General features: G+C 32.0%; 1 protein-coding gene across 1 annotated transcript; it reads right to left on the reverse strand.

Moving 5' to 3' along the window:
• Window positions 1–334: 334 nt before the first annotated feature.
• LOC124366796 (glutamic acid-rich protein-like) lies at window positions 335–27,080 on the reverse strand (the record flags this gene model as incomplete). Its single annotated transcript, XM_046823398.1, has 3 exons — window positions 335–2,895; window positions 7,416–7,550; window positions 26,883–27,080. Coding segments are annotated over 3 exons (1,746 nt in total), but the record flags the coding sequence as incomplete, so codon positions are not given.
• Between the last annotated feature and the right edge of the window lie 892 nt (window positions 27,081–27,972).

A 27,972-nucleotide genomic window follows, 5' to 3' on the forward strand; every position in this document is an offset into this window, starting at 1 on the left:
ACAAACTAATGTAAACCAAAAATTAATCACAGCCAGCTAATTTGTGACACAGGCTTTGGTTAAAACACATGTTATTCTTACAATAGATATTTACGTGAGTTGAATTCTTCTAGTGACTATATTTACGTACTGCTTTGACCGATAATCATAAAAAATTCACCTCTTCTTATAAATGAACTAAACTGAGTACATAAATATTAGTGGGTATGTGTTACAATGTAATTTATGGAACATTTTAATTTACAAAAATACTAAACTAGAGAAAAAATTCTTTTAAAGTGTTGCTTCAAGACTATTGGAAAGATATAATACAAGAGGAAAATGAAACAAACAGTTTAAAGAAATTTGAATTATTTATATTAAAACTCTGTTACAACAATGACTAAATACAAGTTCATACGAATCTGCTGCCGACAATGTGAGTTAGTTTTTGTAACTTTTAATACCAGAGCCTCACAGTTGTTTAAAAATGTCATGAATGTTATGCAAAATTAATTTAATCCTCATACAATGTTTTTTTTCAAGAAATAATTTCTACATTAACATCTTAAAAGTATACTCTTTTTGTAAAATCTTATCTTTTAAAACTATAATGAAAGTAGTGATACAAATATTTGAAATAACAATACTTCCTTACTCAGAACAAAGCTTGCACAGACCAGGTACTTAAAGCCAGCACTAACCTTAAAACTAGTTAAAATAATCTTTGTGCCTAGTGAAATTTTTTGTAACAGTAAATTTATTCTTAAATAGGACGGTTCAGAAAAATAAAGCCAGTTTTTAATTACGTTTGAAGAACATGCATAGTTGTGATGTGGAAGTAAAGACCTTTCAATAACAAAATCCAAATTGTTACAGAACTATAATATAGACATTTAAATAAAGTCTTTAAGACAGTGAAAACCAATACCTAAAAAAAAAAAACAAATTTTAAGTGTTAAACACATAGTTAAAGCTTTCAAACAACCCTTGTCTGACATATTTACTACAATCTCTGCAATATTGTATCAACTTGTGATTGTAGTATTAATAAATACTTAGGCCAATTTTAATTGATAACCACATGGTTTTTATAATATATTAAAATACATGTTAATAAAATTAAATCTGATTTTAAAATCTCTGATAAAATAAACACTCACACACAATATACATAATATAACAAAAATGTACATAAAATCACTCTTAGCAAACTTTGATTTGCCTAATTGCCTACAAAGGAATATAAAAACATCTTATATTCATATAGATCTATAATGATTCTTCGATTATGGTATGTTATATTAATATATATGGCTAGCGATAATAAAATATAAAACGAGACCCATGCAAATGTAAATGCTGCATGTGAAAATAAAAACAATAAAATTATAACTAACAATAAAAAATTACAACAAAAATTACATAGGGACAAAACAAAAAACAAAACAAATACAATGTCTATAACAAATTATTGTACAAACTTCAGTCAACGGCTCAGGGTCATGAGGCAGCAAAGAACAAGTCCTGTAACCTTTTCACTGTACTTTTGTCCAGTGCACAGAGATCAAAATCAAAAGTCTTTTTGGTAATTTCATACTGTCCTGTTTCAGCGATTACTTGTACAACCCTTTGTAGTTCAGCATTGTCCTCCAAAGTCATTATCTTCTGTTGAAGATCCTTCAGCTCCATCACATACTCTTCTGTAAATTTCGTTGGAGGGGTTGGTGACCTCGACCTTGAGATCTCTTGGTCCTCTCTTTGTGGTGACCCTACAATGGATGGCTCTGACAGCCTATCATCCATATCTTCATCCATCATCTCATCCCTGGTGATCTTGTGATCATCTTCCATCTTCCTTACTTTCTCAGGAATTACATCCTCCTTTTCTTTGCTTTTTCGTTTTCTCTTTTTCGACCCTTCCTCATCTTTTGAGGAGCCTTTTTTATCTTTCTTCTTCACCTTTTCCTTTGTAAACTCTTTCACTCGTTCTGGTGTTCTCGCTACAGGAGGTGCAGGAGCAGGTGGTGGGGTCATTTTTAACTTTTCAATACTTTTAGCATCTTCATCCCCGGATGATTCAGAATCTGATCCCTTGTCAGAGGGCAGTTCTGACAGCAGTGCACCGAGAGGGTTTGCCTTGCTTATTTTGGGACTTGGTGACCTAACTCTGGACTTAGAAGGGGGAGGCTGGGGAGGGGGAGGTGAAGGCTCTTTAGGAACAACAGGAGGTGCTGGTGGGAGTTTCTCAACCTTTTTGATTGACTTCTCTTTTTCTTTCAGTTCTTTCTCTTCCTTTTTATTCTTTTCCTTTTTCTTATGTTTATGCCTTTGTTTTTCAACCGATTCAATTTTTTCTTTTTCTACTTTCTCTTTAAACTTTTCTTCTTTTACAAAGTGTTTGGGTGACTTCTTTACATTTTCTTTCAGCTCTTTGAATTCAGATTTGACCTTCTCAGGTTTGTCAAAAGTTTTCTCTTTTTCCTTATCAATTACAGGTGGGGGTGGTGGGACAGGTGGTGGAGGGGTAGGAACAACTTCTTTTTTACTTTCGTGGTCTTTATGTCTGTCCTTCTTGTCTTTTTCATCCCTACTTTTCTTGTCTTTCTTCTTTTCTTTCTTTTCATTTTTACTGATCTCACTTGATGACGATTTTATCTTGTCTTTCTCTTTAGATTCATCATGGCCGGATTTTTTCTGTTCCTCTTTGACAATTCTATTAGGAGGGGGGGCTTGGATCGGTGATGGTGGCCTTTTCAGGGATTTATCTGGCTTCTTCTCCTTTTCTTTGCTGCGTTCTCTGTCCTTGTCCTTTTCTTTTCCTGAACTCATCAGCATGGTGTCTTTCTTGGTAGTCTCTTTATCCTTTTCCTTTTCTTTGTGAGGGCTGTGTTTAGTGGCAGACTTCGAAGAAACCTGTAAAACAACATACTTTATTAGATTTACACATTAAAACATGATATAATATTTTAACTGGGCTAAGTATACAAAAATATTTTGGTGTAATTGTTTTCAGCCCCAGACGTCTACATTACTGTACATTAACTGTAAACATAACAATCACGAATGTTGATAAGGGGCTGAGTGTGTTACTATTGCAGTGCTGTTATTAAATCATGACTGTCGCAATGGGGGGAAAATTAAAGCGTGAAAAAAATTAATTTGTGCAATATGCACTTACTACACAATCCTAAGTACTTTAAAATGGTACACTACAGAAAGAAAAAATTACATGATAACATTGCATAAAACAATAACTAATAAACTTTGTAAATAATTCAGCATGTATATTCGGTTATTTATCTGGAGTGGCACAAAAATACATGATTCAGTTTATCGTTGCTCTGTACACGTCAACACAAAAATATTGTGCCTATTTTGCTTTAGTTCAATCCTAACTTTCACTTGGTATTATAGTCTATGTTGCCGCTTTCAAAACTATTCTCCAGCCATTAAATATTGTACTGAAAACAATCTTAAAAATAATATTGTTTAAGAGTAATACATATTCTTCAGAATTATTTTTTTTCAAGACAAAATTGATGATCACAAGACAACTGTTTATTAAAACAATTCTTATGTTGTTAAACACTCATTTTAATACTTTTTTCCATTTAGATATCATACTCATTACACAAAATATTCACAACAAGTTGGTACTGTAGTTTCTAAATAAAAAAAAAACACATTTAGCATAAATTCGTATTTTATATTTCCCATGTTTTGTACTGTAACACCTGTTTGAATCACAACTTCACTGATCATTTCAATTACCTAATCCTAACTGGTTTAAAAACGCATGAAGGATTATCTGTTATTGTTAGATGGTGAAGAAGTAGATGGACTTATTGTTCCTTGTTATCGCTGAACTCTAACCCTTCTTCACTTTTTATTATTGTGTTGTCTGTCCTTCACTTTAATCACTATAGGCAGTACTTGCAAGGAACTATTTGCGGGGTAAAGATATTATATTTATATTCACTTGTGTATTTATATCTATAAGACTCGTCGATAGCCTGTGTGATCACCGTTGTTATTGCCATCTAGTTGAATTAAAAATAAATTCTACAACCATTTATTAAATCTCTAAAATTACAAAACTACTATTTTTTTTCTTTACTTGTAATTGTAACATTTATCCTATTATTAATATAGAGTTTTAATACTCTTACGACCGGAGCCTATGCAGAGACTGTAGGCCCATGTAGGCTTTTCCTGATTATATTACTATCTTTTTTAAAATTTGTGTGGAATTAAATATAATTATCACAACTGTTATATAGCTATATATGTGATATAATATGATATAATTAACTATGTATAAGTAGCATATTGTTATGCTCTGATACATTTTCAAGCATTGTATATGTGTGTTGCACAGGGTGGCCACTCAAAACCTCTTTTAAAATTCCCGGTTTTTCCCGTAGAAAATTTCCGATTATCTAATCTATTTTCAAACCAAACAGACAACTGTAGTACTGTGTATAACCCTTATGCCAAGTACAACGATGACGTTTTATCGTCACTAGCAGTATTTGTAAGAAATGCCACAAAGCTGCGGTGCTCAAGCATTTCGTCGCTAGCAATTTGAGAGAAATTCGGTGACAATTTATCGCTATCACCTATTTTGAGCTCCTTAATTTTTATCTCTGTATCTTTCGATGAGTCGACATAACATTGTGTATACCTAATAACTTTCCTTTCTGTGATGTTTATAAAATACATGTATCCAATTTGGAAATACAAAGATAACAAATAATACCAACACAACACTACCATGGGCCAGACTGCAGCCCAGTATTGCGGGTCAGAGGTCTAGCAGTGGGCGAACTTTCGGTACGAGACAATGATTTCGCCGGTACACAAGATCGGTTCAGTACAATCAACAAACAAACGAAATACTTTCATATGAACTCTAGTTAATTGATTTTCTTTTGTGGGGAAGGGGCAAGCCTAAGAATACCATGTTACCTCAAAGGAAATTGCAGAGATGCAGGAAGATGAATATATTTAAAATTCAAAGTAGTTTTTCCTTTTTAAGTAATAGAAATGGTAGGTTATAAAATGAGCTTCCAGTATATATTACATTTAAAAATGCATGGATGTATATTTATAGAGAATATATTTATTTACAACTACGCAAAGTAAGACGTAAGGATAAAATACAAATTTGCGATTGTCTGTTTACTATCGAGAAGCTAAAGTCCGCGCATAGAACCAGCAGACACACTAGTGTTGAAAAATATAGACAGAAAAAACGAACTTCAATTATAATATTATTTATAAATTACATTTATTCTGTTGCTATATATTTATAAAACTCGAGTTACCGCTTAAAGTGTACAACTCGTTTAGTGCCGAATTCGGAAACGATCAGTCAGGCGATTTTAATTGTCCAATGCATTGTTACGTTTTGGGGGGGAGGGGCGGAAGCTTGCTGCGGCATAGGAGTCTAAGATAAACTCACTACACTAGTAGGGTAACCTTAGATCAACCGGCGTCAGATGTAGCTCACGAACATATGTCGGATCTTCATTCACAATTTCACGAGCCACACCGCTTAAAATACTATGTTTCGTGATTAATCAGTTTTTGATTCAAGAAGCTGTCCAATTATGTCTTGATTTTATTAGTTCTTGGAGACGGAAAAATTATTTTTGGAATTTTCCGGGTTTTTAGAAAAATTCCTGCCTTATTTTATTCCAATTTCAACAAAAAATTTGGTATAGTAAATACTTAATATTTTCCACCACACAAATCTGAAATTCAATCTCTTATTCCATCAAAACAATTGAGTCAACTAATTGATTTTTTTTTTAATTTTAGTAAAAATTACTACAAATGGGTGACTCCTGGGTTTTTATCCGACATAAAAATATGTTATGGCAGGGAACACGTAAATGAAATCATGTAACTGTGATCTTTATAAATATATACTTACTCTTATTTTTGTAAGCTTATTATTGATTAGTTAATTAATTTTTTAAATCGTTCTCTATAAGATTTTATTCTAGAACAGTTATTATTTCAAGCAGATTTACATTTGTTTAATGATATAACTCACTTAATTAAGCTAGAGGACTCTGTAAACTGTTTATTACTGGTTGTTTATTATTGTATCAATTTTCCTTTCATTTATCCATAGGTCAGACCATGAACTAAATCTGTAAACAACCTTCCATTTAAAAATATGTGTAGAATTAAAATTAGATGACTATGACGGTAATTCCTATTACTTTGTAATAACACACTGTTCCCAATACAAAACAAAAAATTCACAATTTTCAAATCTAAAAAACAATGTGTTTCAAGAGGGATTTCCATAAATTTTCAAGTATATCATGTTTCCAAATGCCGATGTCAGCAAATTTTTATTCACACAACAGTAATTCTGTAAAATCGTACAGCCCATTAATTTACCTTGTCTCAGGTCTAATATAATTGACGACCCTTCCTAGCTACATTTTAAGGATCAGCAAGTCCCACTATGGATCAAATCATAGGACATTTGATAGTTGAAGGGAAGGAAGTTACTTATTTTGTTGTTACAATTTTATGTTCATCTAATAAAACCTGTATATAGTAAATAATCCAAAATGTCCTTAAAATAATATTCGAGGGCTATCTTGAAAGTAGATTACGTTTCGATATAAATAAAAAATAAGCATAAGAAAAAGATTATCCACTTCGTTCGTCATCATACACATTAGTTCGGCCATTTTTAAACCTAATGCACCACTCACGCACTCCACATTCAGTAATCACATCGGTCCCGTAAACTTCACAGTGTTCGTGATAAATCTTAATTGTGCTTAGCCTACAAAAACCGAATTACCGACCGCACTTCACAACTCACGTAATTTTCATTTGCCTCACACATTTTAAACTGCTACTGTGAAACAACAAGGAGCGACAGTAACCTCTCACTAGCAAGGCTGAATAGTCAATGACTGAAATGAGAAACGCCTTGACAACAAAATGGAAACAGTTCCGCCCCTAGCGGCTACAGAGCTAAATGTAACCTACTTTCTGGATAGCCTACAAACATTTTTATTCTTATCCATTTAACCATACTTGTACTATTTACAATCTGAGAATGTTCCCTAACAATTATTCACAAATATTTATTAATACATGTAAACCAAAAGTTGTAAAAACAATGTGGTTGATGGTCAGAGGAGCACAAAATATACAGGTTTGAATGAAGCAACAAAACCATAAAAAGACCGATAGAAACAATCATAATGAGCAAGTATGCCATCAAATATTTGACAAGTTAAAATACCACGTGTCTTTCAGTAAGTGAATAATTACATTCTTCTTGTAAGTTAGTTGCAGCAGGAATTTTCATTGTATTACTGTTCTCTATTGATCACTAATTGATGAATTATGGAAAAACATTTAGAAGAAGTCCATAAGCCGAGTAAGTCACTTACCTTGCCATCTGACGAGTGTTTAGACTCAGCTTTCTTGGGTGCAGTGGTGGGCGAGAGCTTTGTTGTCTTTATGGGGGGACCAAAGAGATCTGCAAACTGGTTGTTCGCTCTAACCTCTTCTGATTTCAGAGAGTCCTGTAAACATAATTATTTTAATTTTTAAATATGTTATTAACCTTTAAACAAAATTACTCAGATAATAAAGTTTATGAGAACTTCATATAAACTGCACATAGCCCTGTAAGAACCATTGCGCTGCTTTCGGAGTGACAGGATATTCAGAATGGGTAAGGTTAGGGAGTAGGAGCCGCCTCCTATCAAGATCCATGAAGAAAAATTAAGGGCACTATATCTCAAAGTCATGTCTCGCCGGAAGAAGGGGAGGCCAGCTCTGAACCAGCCTCTCCAGTCAAAGCAGGCAGGGGGTGGCATACCCTTGTTGAGGTTAACAAGAACCTTCGATAGTTAGGGAACAAACCCCACAAACTCCAACAGTAGACTAGACCTATCGAATTGCCCATGAACCACAGAATCTCAACATTTGCGGTTAGTGATGTGCCGCTCCTGGACATCCATAAGGTTGCCCAGATTTAAGTGTCACATCGGTTTTTGCTGTGCCCAGTGGTGGGTTCAACTGGAAGGTATGAACCAGCCAGAAGTGATTCCTGCTGGGTATATATACAACATAGTTATATTCACTCAAACTTATGGGAACACAACTGTCTGGTAATAAAAAAAACTGGCAGAGATTAATTTATATAGGACATTTAATATAACACTGCTAAAAGGTGAAAGCTTCCGATTATTTCATCTAAATTTTTCATCATGAAGATTACAAGACATTGTACATGAAGCTTATTACATTATGCAACTGAACGTTATTAGTTTCCCACACAAATTAAATACTCGCTGACCTAATAGTTTGAGTACACAATACACTTGTAAAAATTGAATGTGTACTGAAGAATGTTAAAGTTAATGTTTCAAATTTCACTTTATTACAATGAATGTATCTGGAGATTTGTTCACACGCTGATGTCTGTAAGATTATCAGCAATGTGATTCACGACTACTATACACACACTGTACAGTTAACAGACTGTATTTTACTTGTTTCTATTGTACAGGTTTTGGATTGCATTATTTGATTTTGCCAGTATAGCCGGTGTACATGTAAATAACATTTTAGGAAATTATTGTAAAAATATTCAGATGTTTACTTTGTTTAAGATCAAATCTCTTTAAAATTTTTTAAACATATTCTCAATTTTTTAAAGTCAATGTTGACACAATTTAACAATTTCTGCACCATTAGAAAGAAGATAATAAATAAAAATTCTCTCATGTAACTACATTACTACAACTAAATACATTTTCTGAGAAGTGACATTTATTTGTTTAAACATGTGAGGCAGACCACCTATGCAGTTTGTATAGCTGTCGAATTAGCACACTTCAACACTTTTTCTTTCGTATTTCCTCCTAATTTAACATCACAAAATCCAATTAAATTATTTTTAACTTGTAAAAAACTTGTAAAAAAAATTGTAAAATGTACAGATGTTTTTTGGGGAATTTTCATAAAACATGGGCATGAACACTTTGGCATAAACTAAAGTTAATTCTCTTTAACCATATTTACAGGTTGTAAGAAAACGTTTTAAAATAAGTTTTTAAAATTAATTATTGTGTTATCCTAATTGAATATGGAACAGTACACAATTTGTTCCCCAAGCTTGTTATTGAGCTATTCTTGAAGTAAACCTGTGGTAGGGGCACTTTTCATAGCATTTTCCAAATCTAAAAACTGTTCAATCATGCCTCAACAAATACCTAAAACTCGAAATTCTTAAATAACAATGTACAATAAACAGTATACCAAATAAAAGGGCTTTGTAAAAGAAAAAATTGTTTGCATTTGCACTTTTTGTCTATATCTTAGTGTTTAAAAATAGTAGCCGAAACACAAAATAATTACGTAAGGAAATAGGAATAATTAATGTGGTTTGGTAGTAAATATCATTGCTGTGCTGTGCTGTGTTCTATCTAAATGCCAAATTGAGCTTGTCCAAGGAATTGATATGTTTCACCAACTTTGCTATCTTAATTAGCTGTCCAGATATCTCACTATTGAGCTGCAATGTATATTCTCGCTATATGTAATAAAGCTACTGAAGCGTTATAAAGTAGTTTAGCAAGTGAACACTCAAATGTCATAAGTTCATATCATAATAATTGGACATGATTATACAATAATCTAGAAAATTAATTGAGAAAAAATTACATTCATACAAAATAAAAATTAAAAACTGTCATTTGAAACAATGGAATAACTAATTACATCATAAAATAACACAATAAATAACGTAATGTATTAAACACGGTTTGACAACTTCATATCAATATTTACAAATTCAACTACTAACATTTGTTACCCCTTTAAAAATACATATATTTCTAAGAATTTGTTAACTCACAATCTAAATGACTTACAAAGATGACATCAAATAAATCCAAGCTTCCCACGGGGCTATCTGCTGACATACTTCCAGTCGTAGATTGAACTGATATATCAGATAATGGCTTGTAGTCTACTAACAATGTCTGGTGTACAATAATTATGTGACGTAAGCTCCCTACCACCACATAACATTTTAAATTACACTTTACTTTTTTCATTGATCTACAATATTTTCAGTGTTAATTAAGCTCACAATTTTAACACAGAAAAAGCAATGTTATTTTCTAGTATCACAACAAATATTGTTAACAAAGATTCCAAAAATTGTAGAAACATTTTTTCAAATTTTAAATTATTAAATTGATAATACTGTAGATGTTCTAGCAGGACTGTCTAGAAAAAGCAACTCCATTAGGATTCAATAATTTATATAGAGTGTAGCCTATTAAAAACTACAAATCTCTATGTATTTGTATCTCTCTGTATTTTTCCACCCAACTGATTTTAACTTTTGTATTTATGATAAGGTAAAAACTTAATTTAAAATCAAGTTTTGCCATCTAAGATTACTGCAAACTAATGACAGCATCCTGAAGTCGTTACCTCATTTGTTACAAGTGGATGATAAATAACGGAATAAATACATACTATTTACTGTTCTGCTGCAATCTGTAAAATGTGCAAACTGCAATATACGTACTTATTGAGTAAAGTGGATTGCACAAGATTAGTAAAACATCATCAATTCCGTTATTTATCACTCATTCATAACAAATACTGTAAACTATTCAAATATTTATTTCTTGTTTTAAGCTATTTTTTCTTTTCAAATTGGTTTTCATGCAAATTTGCTTTAAAGTTCTTAAAAAGCCACCATTTTGAAAATATAAATGATAGTTTTTTTTTTCTTTCAGTAGAAGTAACATCATAGGACATAGTATACAAACATGAAAAATGACAATGCCGTAATTTAAACAGTTTCTGATTTATGATATTTTTAAATAAATAAAAAATCTAGACAATGAAAAAGATGCTTAGTAGTGAGAAATAGACCATATAGTGGTTGAGAGATCATACAAACCATAATTAATGACATGACCGGTTTTGAGCAACTAACTCCAGGGATTCCAAAATTATTGCATTAGATATTTGTTTGTTGCGCGAAAATATGACCATATTACCTCTTACCGTATTCGCATATCAATATTAAAATTAAATAATTTGAGAAGCATTCAAATTTTGAATGTGTTATATACCATTCTTAAAAGTGGGTTTCCACAATATTTTGTCAACGATTTCAAATTTATTTATAACAATTGAAGTGCAAATATACCAGCACAGGATCGTCTATGCTGCAGATTCCATGTCATAGAACAGCAATATTTCATAAATCCTTTATAGTTACCACATGCAGAACTTGGAATTCCATTCCGGATAGCATTAAAGAACTGGAAAGCCGGGCACGGTTCAATTCAGCTTTGATAAAACTCTTCTTGGATCAGATGACCGCGGTTGCCGAAACCGATAGCGGGCGGAATGAATGTCTGAGTGAATGGGTTTGAAATTATATTTTCTTTGTAATGTTATATAATATGTAATCATGCAGAGTAATATTAGTTTTAATGTTTAGATATTTTAAAAATATTATAAACAGATTTAAGTTAACACATTTTATACTGGAGTTATTTATTTGTTTAGTAGTTGGATTTTGTTGAGGTTAAATGTAAGAAAGGGCCACGTCGCCCTAATTTCACCTCTGTACTAATAAAGAAATTATGACTATGACTATGTTTGTTTCATGTATTGAACCACATTCCAACATATTTCCCCACATTTTTGGACACGCTCTATATACAATAGCTTCCTAAAGATATATATTCAAGATATATAACTTACGCCAGTCACAATATGCATATTTGACTTTTGTACGATAAATATCTTTCATATGACAGAATTTCATAATATTACATAAATTTGTTTGTTTATTTTATATTATACTTTCAACAGATTTGCACTGAGAAATTAAAAATAAATTATGCTCTTTATTAAAAATTTATATTTAGTTATTCGATTGCAATAAATTGTATTAAGAATTTAATACATTATAAAAAATAAAAATGTAATCAAAATGGTTTAAGTTCTTTGTAAGAAAATAATGCCTTCTTTATAGATACAAGGGTCATCCAGAAAGTAGTCCTTTTAGCGCACAATTAATGCTAATGCATATTGTGAAACATTAAAGAAATTACGGCGGGCAATACATAATAATTGACAGTGAGGTCTATTGTCTACAGGCGTCATTCTCATTCATGACAATGCCAGGCCTCATGCAGCTGCAATAATACAACTTTTACAGCAATTCAAGTGGGAAACCTTCAACCAACCACCATATAGCCCGGACTTGGCCCCTTTGGATTTTCATCTCTTTACAAAGCTTAAAGACTTTCTGGTGGGTAAAAGATTTGACAGCGATGAAGAACTTGAACAAGGTGTCATTACGTATCTCAATGCAGTGGTGGCGGAGGACTATGATGCTGGAATACAAAAACTTTTATGACAAATGCCTAAATTTTCTTAGACATTATGTGGAGAAGTACTGTAAAGTATGCTCTTTCCAATAACAATGTTTATGTTTACATTATGTTAATATTTACTCCTGTCTTTATTGCACAAATGGGTACCACTTTCCAGATGGCCCTCATATTTCTTCAATGGTGAAACAATTCTTAGAATTCATTCAACACACTTAAATAACGAATGTTATTAACATGAAACCACCTATTTGTGAACTGCCACAATCTCACTTACTTCCCATACACAAATCCAAGTTTAACATTCAATAACTAGGGAAAGAAACGTGGCCTGGCAATGTTCTTGATCTCATTCAGTTGATTTTCAATAGACTCATAGACATTTGATAAAAATTACTTTTGATAAAAACGTATATAATAAAAAAAGATCAGAGGGTACTATCAAATATTGTATACTTATGTATATTAAATATTATGTACACACACATGCCAAATCTGGGCGAAATGGACCAGTGAAATCTATAAAGTTTTACTGAACTCTAGCCCAAGGCAGATGATTATCATGTACATGCACACACAGATTAAATCCGTTTTCATAAACATCACTTTTGGGTATCATGAGACAACCGAACAACTCTTTAATACAATTTGCAAAAATTTCTAATAAAGTATTATATTACTCATATAATTTGTATAGAGAGAAAGTATGAAACAACTCAAACCAAACTAATTTTTCAGAAACAGTGACATTCCGATACAACATTTAATAATTAAAGAAGAACAAATAAGAATACTGACTGCATAAAAAAACTCACCACAATCACAGGGTTGTTCGCTTTTTTAAAAACATAATCCCAAGGGAAACATTTCAGCCATAATTTAAAAAGAATAATGTAAAAAAGTGATACCAACAAAACTGAAAAGACACTCATGTTGCCTCTTGTAAGTCTCGCTGCTAAATGACTAATATCATGGTCTGGATACGCCACACATAAATCCAGAAATAGGGTATCACCAGTTTATGTCGCTTTGTTCTGCATGATTGCCTCGCCCACCATTGTCACGATTTTATCTACTAATAACAAGGTGAAAATTAAAGCAAATTTAATTACCTGTAGATCGTGCTCTTAAGGCATCAATTACTCAGAACAATGCAGTGTGAGTCAACTCGTCTCAGACGAAACACACACTTGCGAGTTTATATAGTGCACAGTAGTATGTTATCAGTTCATAACCTAACAAATATTCTTCATAAGTGAAAAGAACATTTTTTTGTACAATATTGTACAAAGAGGTAAGAAATTAAAGACATCTTAATTAGTTAGTAACTCTTGTTTAACTTTTTACAAGAATAGTTTTCATTGAAAATTAAACATTTTAAATATTTATAAAGCATGATTTGTCACAGGTCCTTGGTCTTTTTTTATTCTATCATGATTAATAATTTAATAAATTGCAGTGATGCACAGAATAAGTGTTTTATTGTAATAGGTATTAATAATTTGTATAAATATAAACCCATTATTGAACCAATTTTCACTTCTAGATGACATGTATTGAAATATGAACCAAACTCTTATTTAAAATGTTATATTATATAGAATCACAGAGTTATTTTATATACATATTATCAATACTACTGTTGAAAACAACTTAATCATTGGCTCTTATCTATACAGTAAAAGTCAATTGCCAAGCTCTAGTCTCTACAGTGAAGTGAATTGACAGATTCAGTTAAATTTTAATTACAAATAATTGTTGAAATCTGAGAAATAATTTTATAAAGAAAAATTGGGAAAATTTCCCAGACTATCATATAAAATGGGAAAATAATGGTAATATTCTTAAAACATAATCTAAATTTAACTGACATTAAACAACTATTGATACTTTCAGCTGAAGTTTGCCAAAGTGGCTGATTGTAATATTTAAAAATTAAATTTTAAAAATATGAAGTGCTTGATAAGTAGCATAATGATAGTAAAGACTACCGTTACTATCTAATGTTTACTACAGATTGTACCACTTATGAAATATTTTGATCTAAGTATCAATATATATATATATATATATATCATCGCGACAACAAGGCAAACTCAACTATAGCACTGAAATTATCTTAGACTAGAAGTAGGCTACATGAACCGGAAACAAGCACTTTTAAAACAAATTTGGTTTCTGAGACATATACATGTATAGTCAAACTCAACTGTATACTGTAAATGTAGTATTATCAAACATGTAATGAAGTTAATTTTGACAACAACACACAACAAATCCTGGGATTCATGATGAAGATTTTTAACCCGAAAATTAAATTAAAACAATAAAATTATACATGATATGTCAAGAGTTTTAAAAAATACTGGTAATCTGTACAGCTCATCAACATTTTCCATCACTTCAAATTCAGGCAGATGTTATAAATAGTAGTCAACAAAGAGTGTGTTGGAACAACTGTCTTTGCCCATCAGAAGTGTAGGTCGACTAACAATTACAATGCTCTGTAATGAATAAAAGAACGGGCCTTAGTACAAGAACTTACACACCACTTGGAATAACTAATTCCATCCGTAAGATGTTGTATACTACGGAGTCACGCTAGACCACTTCTAACTGGAGAACATCAACAACCTGCAGCAGGTGCCACCGTGATATATGTTTTACTGAAATCTATGGCATTTGAACATGGATCATGTATGATCAAACCGATCATACAATTGGATGTATGATCAAAAGCCTACAGTCACATGCCACAGAATTCTTCATGCTGCTAGGCCTCAATGAAGACTCAAACAAGATTGAGATCACAAAGAAAGACAATCCCGTAGCGTTATATTACTCTTTAAAACTCTATGTGGACAGCGTGATTTCTGAAATGTTGATATTTAGTAATATTGCGAGAGGAGTTGGATGTTTATTTTGATGCTGATAAAACAATAGTATACTACTACTCGGTGGTATATATTGAGCTGTTACCAACACCTATCACAATTTAAATCAATTGTTTACAATAAAAATAACAATTATCTAACTACCAACAAAAGAAACGTGTGCATGTAGTATTACACATAACATGTTTGATATAATTTGTGATATCTGTGTCATAATGCACTGGTACAATTAATCTAGCCTATAACCTAGTCAGTGTTAAGAGAATACAATTAGATTTTTACACGCTTTTAAATTTAATGGTTCAGTTAAATTAACTTAACACAAGGATTGGTTTTAGTGTACACTTGAAGGGTTAAAATCCAAGTACACAAAAAATCTATTTTCAATGTATTTGTAGAAATAAAGTTCAAATGATATAGGCAGAGCTATAGAAAAAATGTTGGAGTTTTATCAAGCAACTTGAAAATATTGACCATATCCGTAATCATGATTTTATAAAACAGTAAGGATACAATTAAAAATATATATATATTGAATTTTGGCAATAACTGGATGATTTTGAAACACATTATGATAAAGGAAAAAATATAAAAGTAGTAGGCCTACTAACCAAGCTGTATGTGAAGTGAGATTATAAACTGTTTGGGAATTGTACAGTTGAAAATGTAACATTTGCTTTGTTCATTTATTTGACAGTAAGAACTGATAAGTGTGACACCTTAAAATCCACTGAGTCACATGGTCAACGTTAAAATAAAATGTAATACACAACCATAAAATAAATTTATCCAACTGTCCAACAAAAACATTAATGGCCATATTACTTGAATAAAAAATTAAAATTCATACCAAGCTACAGTTTATCAGAGAGGAAGTCTTAAACAATATTGCAAATGAGAACAAGGCAGTTTTGAAACAGGAGGGAGCAATATTGCTCAACTTCACGTTGCAACTACATAGGTGATTATAAATTAATGCACTCAATAGAACACCTAAAATAAAACCAACCTTTTTGAACATCACATTGCCTATAACCCAAAACTAATGATTCATCTGCAGAGATTGGTTGCATTATCATTTCATGTTACATGTATCCTATATTGACTTCACTTGCAGCAGAGCAGTTATCATATAATATTGCTCTGCATGGCATGTCTCTGATGATAATGTTGTTGGTATTAACTGGTACCCTTCCACTAGTTATTTGCCTATTGCACAGAGAAATGCTTCAGAAATTAAATATTCTTGATTTGTCACCAAGGTTTTATAAGCACATGCATAAGAATAAATAAATAAGTATACTTTTTTATTAATCAATCACATCCCATATGATACCAAACCAAATTTATTAGTACCCATTTTATATTTTATAAATACTATAATTTTTATTTTTATTCTACTATTAGGATATTTTTCGATTAATGAACTACATTACAGATATTAGGAATAACAAAGAATTATCTGCAGATAATTTTAAATAAAAAAATCAGTTGTGTTTCTTTTATGAACATATTGTTTTAGGTTATGAATTCATCATTATTTACTGAAAGAATTCTTTAGTAATAAAACCTGTAACACACAAAATTTTATTTATTCAAATTTTGAGAGATCGACAAATACTGCCTTACGAATATTACTTTAATTGGAATCTATAGTATCTGAACCTAAATTTATGCCTACCAGAATTAATTTTATTACAGTTTTTAGCTAGTCTTTTAAAATAGGGACTGATTTGGCTCTAATTGCAAGTGTGACCTTGTCAATAATTTGTTTGATTTTTGGTAACAAAGAAGAAAACAGATTTTTATTTGATTTGCTTTAATCTTCTTTTCTTTTTTCAACTACTATACTATCACTCCATTTTATTTATTTTGGAAGGTCTGGTGAAACTTTCAGTGTTGTCCAAATTTCACATGATGTTTTTTAAAAATATATCAAGGCAATATTTGTCCTTTTTAGAAATGTTGTACTTTAAGAAATTAAAAAAAAACCAAGACTATTTTTATTTGATACTAATTTTAGCCAATTAGTGCAGTCATTGAAGCATCATTGCTCCGAATTTTTTTACTGTGAACCGAATTGCATACAATTTTGGAATTAGGTTCATCTTACCCTTAACTTCAAAAGTGAAAATGATTTGAACTACGCAACCACCCTGGGGGTGGTTGTCACCCCTTCTCGGGGGTGAATTAAAAAAAAAAATAACCTCAGATATCGATAGAAGGCCTAATTTTAAGCAAAGAATTATCTATAAAGTTTTTCGACAAATCCAATACTTTTCAAGTTATTGGCAATTGAAAATTCACAATTTTTTTACGTTTTTCATCGGTTTTTTGGAAATATCTCCAAAAATATACGTTTTATAGAAAATTTTATAAAGAACAAAATTGTAGCAGGTAAAAATATGAACAATTTGGTTTTTTATAAAGTATTCTAAGTGCAATATTAAGCTAGATATTAAAGATCACAGCCATTTTTTATTTTGTCTGAAATTTAATAGATGTGGTCAATGCCATCTAGCGGCGAGCAGATGCATTTTAGGCATTCTAATAAAAAAGGGGTTTTGTAGTGCTTGAAATAAGCTTTAAAATGAGCACTATTAAAAGTCTTTTGCACGTAAAATAAGTGAGCTGTATTGCAAATAAGAGGAGCATCTAAGGTTTTTTTCTTTTTGTTTCAAACAAAAATTGACGGAGATATGATTGTTTAAAGAGCGCGTGGCAGCGCAATCACAGCCTATCTTAAGTCCTTTAACCCTTCACCGTTTTAGAAAAAGGTTTTTTACTATATATTGCAATGAAGGATGTTGTAGCTCTCTTAATTACCTTTACAATGGTTTTTTATAAATTGTGATAGCATGAAAATTGAAGGAGTTATGGACCAAAAACTTATCATATTTTAGTAACTGAAAATTTCGGAGTGTGAATATTTGGAGCAATGTGAAAGTACGCAGTATAATAGAGACCCAAAACTATTGTAATATGTATATATATATATAAATATATATATATAGATATATACATAATATGGCTCATATATTTTGGAAACGTAGGCATGAATATATACCAACGTTCTTATATGTATATATAACACATTTGAGTGAATTTTATATAATTTGTAAATATTTTATTCAATAAATGGCAATTTTTTACTCTAAATTAAATTATTTTTAAATATGTAATCATATATATTTACGGTTTTAATTTAGGGGTAGTTTTAAGGGTAGAAAAGCTTAATAATATGATAATCATTTTCGAAAGAGTGGAATAATATTTAAATCCTTTTCATTTTATCAAAAAAAATTTTAACAATTTTTTATCAAGGGGTGGTTTTCAAGGGTTGAAAGGGGGTTAAAAATTTGATAATTATTATAGAGAATATAAAATATGACTTACTCTATACTTACATCTTTTTATGTCATACAAAGTATTTTTTTGTGATTTTTTCAATTTAGGGGTTGTTTGCAAGAGTTGTAAGATTTTCAAGGGGTTGAAAATGATTTTAATATGAGGTACTTGTTTTAGAAAACACTTTACAATTTCACCACTTACTATTAGACATGTTTTCTAGCGATAAAATGGCTCAATGTCAATTTTTCCATTAAGGGGTTGTTTACACCCCTTAAAAATAATAGGCGGAGTTCAGATCATTTTCACTTTTGAAGTTAAGGGTAAGATGAGCCTAATTCCAAAATTTCATGCAAATCGGTTCACAGTAAAAAAAATTCGTAGGTAAGACCGTATTTTTCACTTCAATGACTGCACTAAATGAAATGCTCAACAATTCAACCAGTCTAGCCCCTACAGCATTATTTGATATTAACACATTCTCTAAAATACACCATGTAACTGATTATGTATGCAATTTTAATGGACATCTTATGCTTGCTAGTTGTAAAGTCATGCACAACAATGACTATTGCTCAATCTGAAGTTTGTTGTAGCTTGGAGTTTTGCAAGCAAGTCACAAATTCACAGGTAAGCCAGTTGTCACCATTGTACTTCCAAGATTTTATTGCTCTTTATGATCTCAAAAACTATTGGCAAACTATAATACAACAGTGATGACACTATAAATATAGTATATGTAGTTTTAAATTAAATAAAAAGCTTATTCTAGTGACGTAATTCAAGAATACCTTGGTAAATTTACTATTATTTATTCAACTGATGTCTATGTTTTTATAAATTTATAAAAACATTTTTACAAAGTAACAATCCTAATTAAAATATTAACGGATTAAAATATTTTAATGCTACAACTAAGAGGGCTTGTTCCTACGTTTTGTCTAAAATTTTACCCTGAAAAATGTAGACAAATGGCATATATATTGTGAATGGTAAATGGTTAGAAGAGGTTATAGTGACATGGGTTGTTTCATAAGGCTCAGTCCTGGGTCCTCTGCTATTTATAAATTGTAAAAGTGATTTACCATTAGCAGTCAAATGTAAATCCATTCCTTATGCAGATGACACAACCTTTTTTAATGTTGCTGAGAGTCTTTACAAGCTTGAGAAGTTAGTTGATATTGGTGGATGCAGTTTAAAAAAATATAACATTTAATTTAAATTGAAATCCACTAACTCCAATAAACAATAATTGTTAATTGGCAAAACTTTTAGGAATTTATGTAGTTATTTTGGAGTCCACATAGAGAGCTCTAGATTGTCTCGAGTTATATATCTAATTAGGTGTATAACAATCTAGTAACAATAGAGGTAAAAAGTTTGTCAAAACACATTTTGAAACAAAGACAAAACCGTAAGTTTACCAACAACCTGTGCTGTAGGAGCCAAAAAATATATCCTTATCCAAATTCCCAATAAAAGAGTGTTTACTGTGTTATACTGAATTGGATACAATGTAACTCTAACTGTGATATAGACTAGAGGGGTGATTTGATTTTTATGAAGTATGGTATGCACCTCAGAGAAATTTAGGGATGATTTATTGTGCATATCGCATTCTTCTTCAATTTGTCGATAGTTTACCATATTGGTAATATACTGGATTTAGTGTCCATCTGCAACGTATAGGCGTGTTCTAACCCTGTACCATTATTGCTTCAACTAAAAACAGCCAGTAGAGCGAAGGAAACGTCTTGGCATGAAGCCACAGTGTTCCGTGCCCCCGCACATATAAAACAAACCTGACATCTACGGCGTAATAATGTACATGCTACCTAAAGGTTATTAATCTTTTTTAAGCCACAGTTAACCGCAAGAGTTTGGATTGTACTATATTTAAAAATATTGATTTTCCATATTGTGTATTATTAGTATTACATAGATTTTATTGGTACAAAATAAAAAATACAACTTTATTTTAAAAATAGAATTACTTTTCCTTCCTTTAATCCTCCAAGGTACACAAATGTGCAGGTTACGTGATAGCCATCTCGGATCGATTGCCAAAACACGCACTGGTTACGTAGTTTGTGTTTGACCTTATAATATTCTATTTAGTTTGCCAAATTTTCATTAGATATTGCTCAATGCTCTTTCCAAGTATTGGATGCCAAGACTAACCAAATAATTACATTTGATAAGGATGTTTAGCCTGATGATTCTTCTTTTTGGTCTCACTTATATATATATATAGATACGAGGTCTGTCCAAAAAGTTGTTCATAAACCATTTTAACTTTTATATATATATACACATTAATTAAATTTGTATAAATGGAAATACAGCCTTATTTAATTTTTTTCAATGAACAATGAATCACAAAAAGTACTTGCACCGCCAGGACTCGAACCCGGATCTCTCACTTGCCAGGTGAATGTGCTACTATTACACCACAGACCTCTTACTTTTTACGATTCAATTATATTGTATTTGGCCGTATCTGTCACATATGCGTTTAAATAACTAAACTAACATATGATCGGAAGACCAAATAACTGTCAATCGACTTTTGTTTACATTAATTAAATTTGTATAAATGGCAATAGCCTAATTTAATTTTTTTTCAATAAACATTTAATCACAAAAAGTACTTGCTCCGCCGGGACTCGAACCCGGATCTCTCACTTGCCGGGTGAATGTGCTACCTGGCACATTATTTGATTTTTATTTGAATTATATAATAATAAAATATAAATTATATATACATATATATATATATATATATATATATATATATATATATATATATATATATATATATATATGCTTGGAGCAATAACTGTACAGTTCCTGTAATTGCATATAATGATGAAAAATAAATACATAATTATGAAGTTGATAAAGTGTTGTTTAGTCATTATGAATATAACTGAACTAATAGTAGAACAGTAGAATATTGTGGTACTTGCCGCTGATAATTGAAAATTGTTTTAAGGCTAGAATTATTTAAATCAATAAATAAACTTTGTCATACCTGTAAATGCTTGACCTAGATACAGTAAAATGGTTTTTTGATAGTAATTATTGTATTTGAAATAAAGTATAAAAATTTACTGTGTAAAATTATTTACTTGATTTTGGTGTGAATTAAAAAAACGGAAACAATTACAATCCATTAAATGATTTTTTAAATTTTTAATTACTATTTTACATATATAATAAATTGTTTTTCTTTGCGAAAAAAAAAACCTCAATTTATCTTTTTAAAAAACTAATTAATTAGCCTTACTAACATAATTCAATCTGTAGTCTTCTTTGTTTTGTAAACACCAATGTTTAAACCTCATTGAAATGGATTGTTTTTTATTAGTACCTTCAATAGAGATATTTAACAATTTGTTTAAATTGGTTATATTTTGATCTTTTACAAATGTCTGTATTTAAAAATAAAATCAAACTATAACATGACCTCAAAAAATCTCCAGTATTAATTACAGACACCAAGACAAGACGTTTAAAAGCTTACAACGTTCGTTTTTGTTCGTATGTGTGTCAGCCACGCCGCATCAACACCGCCGTTATAGCAACAAGCACGGCCATTTGTTGGATACTACTTTCGCATCATAAAGTGGAGATAACCTAGTTCAAACATTAACCATAAAATAACTAGTTCAGTGAAAATTACGGGAGTTAAATTAAAATTTAGCTTGTTTATTTTTGCGTCTAGACATAAATCAAGTTTACAAATATTAAATTAAAATTTTTATGTTGGTAAAAATAAAAAATGGTACCTATTTTCGTGCTTTTCAACCAAATTACGATTTTGAACATTTATAACCAGGAAAACTTGTAATTCTATTAACACGTTCATTGCTGAATTTCAGCCCACTACGTACCCTATATGCTAAAATATATTTTTGGCTTAAACTTACAGTTAGATGTTTTCTTGCAGATTAGCGATGGTATTTTGTCGATTTTAGTTTGGAAAAGTTTATTTTTACCATTTTGAAAACTTGAGGTCCTGGAACCTCACAAGCACACAGCGCCCGACATCACTTTTACTTGTGCAAAGAAAACACATTTTGTCTCTTATGTATAGAATTATTGTCAGAAAGGTAAAATATATTCAATTGTAACCCGGAAAAGTTCATTTAGGCCATTTATAAAACTTGTGGTCCCGGGACCTCATGCGCACATAGCACCCGATTTGTCACTATCACTTGTGCAAAAAACACATTTTGTCTCTTATGTCTATAAATATTGTGAGAAAGCTAAAATATATGCATAACTAGGCTGCATATATAACAATTATATATACAGCCCTACCAGCCACCCAAATGTCCTGTTAGCACTCAGTTTCCTTGATGAAATCGGTCGAAACACTCAGCACAAAGTCCTGGTTGATCAGGACAGGTTGAACATTCATAGATGACGTACTTTGTTCTTCCTTGACTGTAACACTGTCTGTACCTCTTTTGTGCGATTTTGTTTGAGTTAGGTTTCTTTTTTGCAATTTTAGAGATACTATGCACCATAGGTCGAACAATTCCCCTGGCAAGATTTGGCACATCTGGTAGTAAAGAGTTGACAATGGACTCAGTGAAATTGAACAATGGCATTTTCCTTCTCTGATTTGCGTTTTCTTCTGTATATAGATAGTGGGCGTTTACCATGACCATTTGCAGGATATGGATGAACATCTTCTTGTACCATCGCATAGTTTTCCTTTCTAGCGGGTAATATGACTGCATTCGATCAGAACGATCCACTCCTTTCATGAAGGCGTTGTATTTGATTATCGGAATTGGTTTTTCTTTTTCCTGACCTCTTTTGTTTACCATGGTACCAAGGTTGTTTTCATGATCTGTTGATATATATGTAACTGTTCTGGTATCTCGCCAGGCTCACACCCCACACCTTCATTCCTTCACCGTACTTAGCAATCGTTCCTCCAATCGGTAATTTTGCTGATTTCACAGCTTGTGGAATGTATTTTCTGTCAGGCCTCAATGTGCCAGTACAGTAGGTATTGTTAGACAGCAGTTTCGTTGCCAATGGAATACTGTTGTAATAATTATCCACATATAGGCTGTGGCCGTTGTGGAGTTTTTTTCTCATAAGATTCAAAACAACATTCGCAGCGTGCCCTTTTCCTCCCATATCGTCCTAAACTCCACAGTAAATTAAAAATTTAAGCATAAATCCATGGGGATCACATAATGTATACAATTTGATTCCATACTTGTGGCATTTATTTTTAATATACTGACGAAAATAGAGTCTACCTCTCCACAATACCATTCCTTCATCCAATGACAGATTTTTCTGAGGATTAAAAACCTCCATCATTTTATTGTTAAAATAATTCACACAGTACCTTATTTTTGAAAGCCGATCAGTTGCATTGTGCATATCAAAATTTAAACATCTCAATATAATCCTGAAGTCTAGGTTTTGGGTTCAATCCTGTGTCGATAAGCAACCCCAGGAAGACTTTGAACTCTTCAACGGTAAGGTCTTCCCATCTGTGGATTCTGGATTTTGGAGTCGTATTTGGGCCACAAAATAACTCTAGTGCGTATTTATTAGTTTTTCTGACAATATTTTCAAAGAAGATAATGTCAAGTAGAAGGAAAGAAAAATCAATAGGCCTATTTCCAGGATTTGGTACCAGAAGTCCCTCACGTTTTGTAAACCGAATCTGCTTCAATCCACTTGTATTATCAGACCACAAGGGAGGACGAGCGTCAAAATCAGGGTCCAAGTCGTTGTCATTTTCTTCAAACTCCTGATCATCTGTTTCATTGCCACTCTGTTCATCTTCCGAAACATCAATTTCAACATCAGCACTTGTTCCTGGTTGTGGATCCATTGTGAAACTGATCACATATAACACACAACTCAAATTATATGCAAATAAAAACTAAAAGTAATACTAAAGACAATACAAAAGTAAATATACTCCGTGTCACGGAAATAAAACGCCACAGACTCGCAGAGCACAGGAAGTGTAAACTACACGTAACGAGAATTCAGCCGAGCCCATACAACAAAACAAACATAACCTCAATCGTCCCGCGCGAGTTCCAAGGATACACTAATGAAAGAAAGAAGTGATGTGCACATGATGTCTCGAGACCTCATGCACGTGCACCGGACCCTCCGCTTGAGGTCCCAAGACCTCACCCGCAGTGAACGTGTTAAGACCAAAGTTTTACACAAGAGTACTAACTTTAGAAGTATGTAGTTTTAGAATTTTTGAATTATATAGATAAAGTTGTTGAACCAGTTGTTTATAAACCATTTTAACTGTCATTCTCAACCGAGTGCGGTTAAAAAAAACTTGGCATTGGTCACATTATTGAGCTTATAGTCAATATTTTTGTTTTAAAGGCAAGTTATTTTTGTAAAGACAATTTAAAATTATAGTTTTTAATACCACTTTAACTTAGTTAAACAAATTTTGGTTATCTGCTGTGGCTGGCACATGCTCATTGGAACGCGTGAACTGTCAGGCCGCTCATGCGCGGTCCACTCGCACCCTTAAGTGCAAGAAGGAGCCATAATAAATTAGACATTGTTTTAATATATTAGACTGTTTCCCATTTGCTTTTTCCATGTGAGCTCCAAGGCAGGTTTAACAATGAATAAAAAGTTTAATGTAATCCCCATAATTTTAGCTCTATTAGTTAGTTTGTGGTTAACTTTCAAACTCAGGTATCATTACTTTTTAATCCAAGAGTAGACAAGCGTCTTCTAACCACACAGTTAGTCGACTGGCACCGCCGCACGGTGAGATTAAATGTGATGACAAAATATATGACCTTATACAGGGTTCCCACTCAATATTTATCATCAAATTCACAGCTTTTTCATGGTTTTTACGGTACAAAAATAGTAATTTCACGGTCAATACTTGTTAAAATAATAAATTGATTTAGTTGTTAGTCTAGTTAGAGATTTTCACGGTTTGAATATTAAATTCACGACTTATTCAGATTTTTTTCATGGTGAAATTCTTGGCTTATTCACAGTTGGATGGGGACCCAGTTATATTATCATTGATAAACTTAACACTGCAACATTGCCATATTTCTGGAAAACTTTTTACTGCTAGTCAGTAGCACAAGTTATTTGGACATGTTCGTTTTGTTTGTAATTTTTGTTACCACAGTCTACCCGTGGTTTTAGCTGTGGAAAGTGTACAGTGTTAGTGTTACAGCATGAGTGGAAAATGAAAAAGACATGTGATTTATCTGGAAGTAAAAATGAAAGCATTAAAACGTTTAGACAATGGTGGCTGCAGATCAAGAAGTTTGTAAAGTGATTGTTGGTGATTGGAGATGGAAACGACAAAACATTACGAAATTTGTAAATAAAAGTGTGAGTGGGGCTAGCGGTTTATTGTAGAAAACATTGAAGAAAGATAAATATGAGCTAACAACAGAAGCCTTGTTTTTAAGGTTTTCTCAAATGTGGAGTTTGGGGAGCTTGATAACCGGCATAATACTACAAGCAAAGGCAATAGAATTTCATAAATAGTTTAAGGATGGTGATAACAGTTTTACAGGCAGCGATGGATGGTTAGACAGATGGAAAAAAAAAACGGCACGATATTAGACAGCTGAATATTTTTGGCAGATTCTTCAGAAACTACAGAATTTCAAAATAAATTGGCAGGGATTGATTAGAAGTTTGGTCTAACATCTGACCAAATATTTAACTGCCACTGCACGCAAATATTAGACTGGGCTCAATTTGTGTATGCTGCCGACTAAAACTTTGACGGCTAAATCTGAAAAACCACTCCAGGATTTAAGAAGAGCAAAGATGAAAAATTTACATTTACCGTTTTTGTAAATGTATTTCCGAGAGATATCATACCATGGGTAAAATAACAAAACTTGTTACTACATCTTTTTTTATATCTAAGAACAACAAATAGGTAATAAGAATTTAAAATCATTACATATAAGTGTATGTGTACATATAACTATTGTTTGCTAGACAGCTGTTATTCACACTATACTACATATACCACAATAAATGTGAGCTAAGGGGGCTGGTGGGTATTGTCTTGTCAACAATCCCAATCACTCTCTCTGTATTACCCACTGTTCCCAAAATTAAACCTTGTAACTAAGGTCTTTGTTATAGAACTGTGCTCTCATAAAGATAGCTAAACCTAATTTATACTCTTGTAACATGCAACCAAATCCAGAATTGGACCTACCTTGGATTTGTGTTTCTTGGAGGAATCGCTGCTGGATTTCCTGGAGGAACTTTTGTCATCTGCATTCTGTGAGTTGTTGTCCGTGAGGGGCAACGACTCGCTACCTACACCCACCTGAAACAGGATCAACAGTTGTGACGCATCACTTGTGCAACTGTTTACAATAATGGTACCACAGTTCTTAGCATAGAAAGAATGTCATCATAGCATCTGTAAATTATATAATTTGTTACCTCTTAGATTTGAATTCAACTAGCACCAAATAAACCCACTGTAATGCAACTACTATAGCACTGTGTCACCCTCAATATCTAGCTACCTACTCAATACCAGGTATCTAAACGCCTTCCTATTCAACATGTAAATTTCTAAAGAAGATAATGACAGTTATTTTGAATGTTAACAAGCTGTAGATTACAAATGACAGGGATTCTCCATTGACATTATTGAGACAAGGACAGTATTCCTGAGTTATACCAGTACACTGCTGTTCTTTGTTGTTACACGTTGTGGGCATATCCCCCAATAAGACATTCGTATATCCCAAGTTCACAAGATTTGTAGCAAAGGGGTGATGCCTGACCAACACACCCCTGAGTGTTACCCTGTAAGAACTTACTCTGTGTTAAACCTCACACACTTTTGTCTATTTTTTTGGTTGCAGAATTATGTAAGGTGCCTTATTTTAAAAATATAATAGTACACAAACAAACACATTTTAATTTTTCTTTTCAAATTTGTGCTTTTTTAATATTAAAAAAAAATTGGCTGAGTATTAATTATATCATCACAACACATTTTGTAATATTGAAGTTAACTGACTATGGTTTTTAAGTAGAGTCAGTCACACGATGTTTATAAGTAAAAGCCTTTCCGCCCTCCACCATGCTTATCACTGCGTGTTTGATTTCCATGAATTTAACTATGTGAGCCGTCTGAATGTATCCTCACTTTGCCTCATAGTTTTCAGGATCCGTGCCCCATTCCCCTATCACACTAATGCATAATGCCATCCGCCTCGCAGTCTTTGTTTGTTTAACCATTTTCAAAGTGAATGCGCACAACAATCATAATAATTTACTTTTAACCC

The sequence above is a fragment of the Homalodisca vitripennis genome, chromosome 7, assembly GCF_021130785.1.
Source record: "Homalodisca vitripennis isolate AUS2020 chromosome 7, UT_GWSS_2.1, whole genome shotgun sequence".
NCBI classification, from domain to species: Eukaryota; Metazoa; Arthropoda; class Insecta; order Hemiptera; family Cicadellidae; genus Homalodisca; species Homalodisca vitripennis.